This window comes from Perkinsus marinus (assembly GCF_000006405.1).
Source record: "Perkinsus marinus ATCC 50983 genomic scaffold scf_1104296968148, whole genome shotgun sequence".
In the NCBI taxonomy this organism is placed as follows: Eukaryota; Perkinsozoa; order Perkinsida; family Perkinsidae; genus Perkinsus; species Perkinsus marinus.
The window spans coordinates 1-1054 of record NW_003203243.1 but is presented as its reverse complement, the minus strand read 5'-3'; the positions used below and the strand labels follow the sequence as shown (position 1 = coordinate 1054).

Below are 1054 nucleotides of genomic sequence, written 5' to 3'. Positions count from 1 at the left end.
TGTGTCCAACGCCTCGTGCACTACTAACTGCTTGGCCCCTCTTGCTAAGATCATGAACGACAACTTTGGTATTGTCGAGGGTCTCATGTCCACCATTCACGCCACTACTTCCACTCAATTGACCGTCGATGGTCCTTCTAAGGGTGGTAAGGACTGGAGAGGAGGCCGTTGCGCTGCTGCCAACGTCATTCCTTCCTCCACCGGTGCCGCCAAGGCCGTCGGTAAGGTCATCCCCTCTCTCAACGGTAAGTTGACTGGTATGTCCTTCCGTGTCCCTACCCTGATGTTTCTGTTGTCGATCTTACCTGCCGTCTCGAGAAGGCTGCCACCTACGACGAGATCGTTGCCGCCGTCAAGAAGGCCTGTGAGGGTGACATGAAGGGTGTCATGGGTATCACTTATGATGATGTCGTCTCCACTGATATGTGCAACGACAAGCACTCTTCCATCTTCGATGTTAAGGCCGGTATCGCTCTCAATGAGCACTTCGTCAAGCTCGTCTCCTGGTATGATAACGAGTGGGGTTATTCCAACCGTCTTGTTGACCTCGCTGTTCATATGAGCAAGGTTGACGCCACTGCATAAATAGATATGCTACAGCCATTTTTCTGATCTACAACCTTCCTTCATGGCTGAATGCCAATTTCCTAAACTATGTTGTTGTATTCGCGTTCAATATAGGGGGACGGTATTGGAACTGAGCTGTATCGATTAGATTCTCAATAGGGGGATTTCAGTGCATCAAATGTTAACTGATTCTTAGAATGTTCAGTTGCAACACGTTTCTGGTCTCGCGTTCTTCGTCATGATCCAACACCTCGCGAATGGGGAGTCTCGCAGAATCAGGCAGTAGTTTGTGTTATACAATAACATCAGAGGTGACTCCGAATAGACCCTGAGAATGTGAGGTTCATTGTGATTACCGCAGAACCGCTAGACCGAGAGCATTTACAAGTTATATACTGTAGACATGTCAAAAGTTAGAGGAAAGTAGACCATGAGCGAGGTGGATAGAGAAACTTGACCCGGGCTCGAACCAACATAAAACTCTGAT

The 1054-nt window shown here is 48.2% G+C and overlaps 1 protein-coding gene across 1 annotated transcript; it reads left to right on the top strand.

Annotated features, from left to right (window-relative positions):
- Positions 1 to 52: 52 nt before the first annotated feature.
- Pmar_PMAR004981 (glyceraldehyde-3-phosphate dehydrogenase, putative) lies at positions 53 to 585 on the top strand (the record flags this gene model as incomplete). The annotated part of the gene is made up of 2 exons (XM_002768451.1): positions 53 to 271; positions 319 to 585. The coding sequence occupies 2 exons, from the start codon at positions 53 to 55 to the stop codon at positions 583 to 585; spliced, it is 486 nt and encodes a 161-aa protein (XP_002768497.1).
- Positions 586 to 1054: the final 469 nt, after the last annotated feature.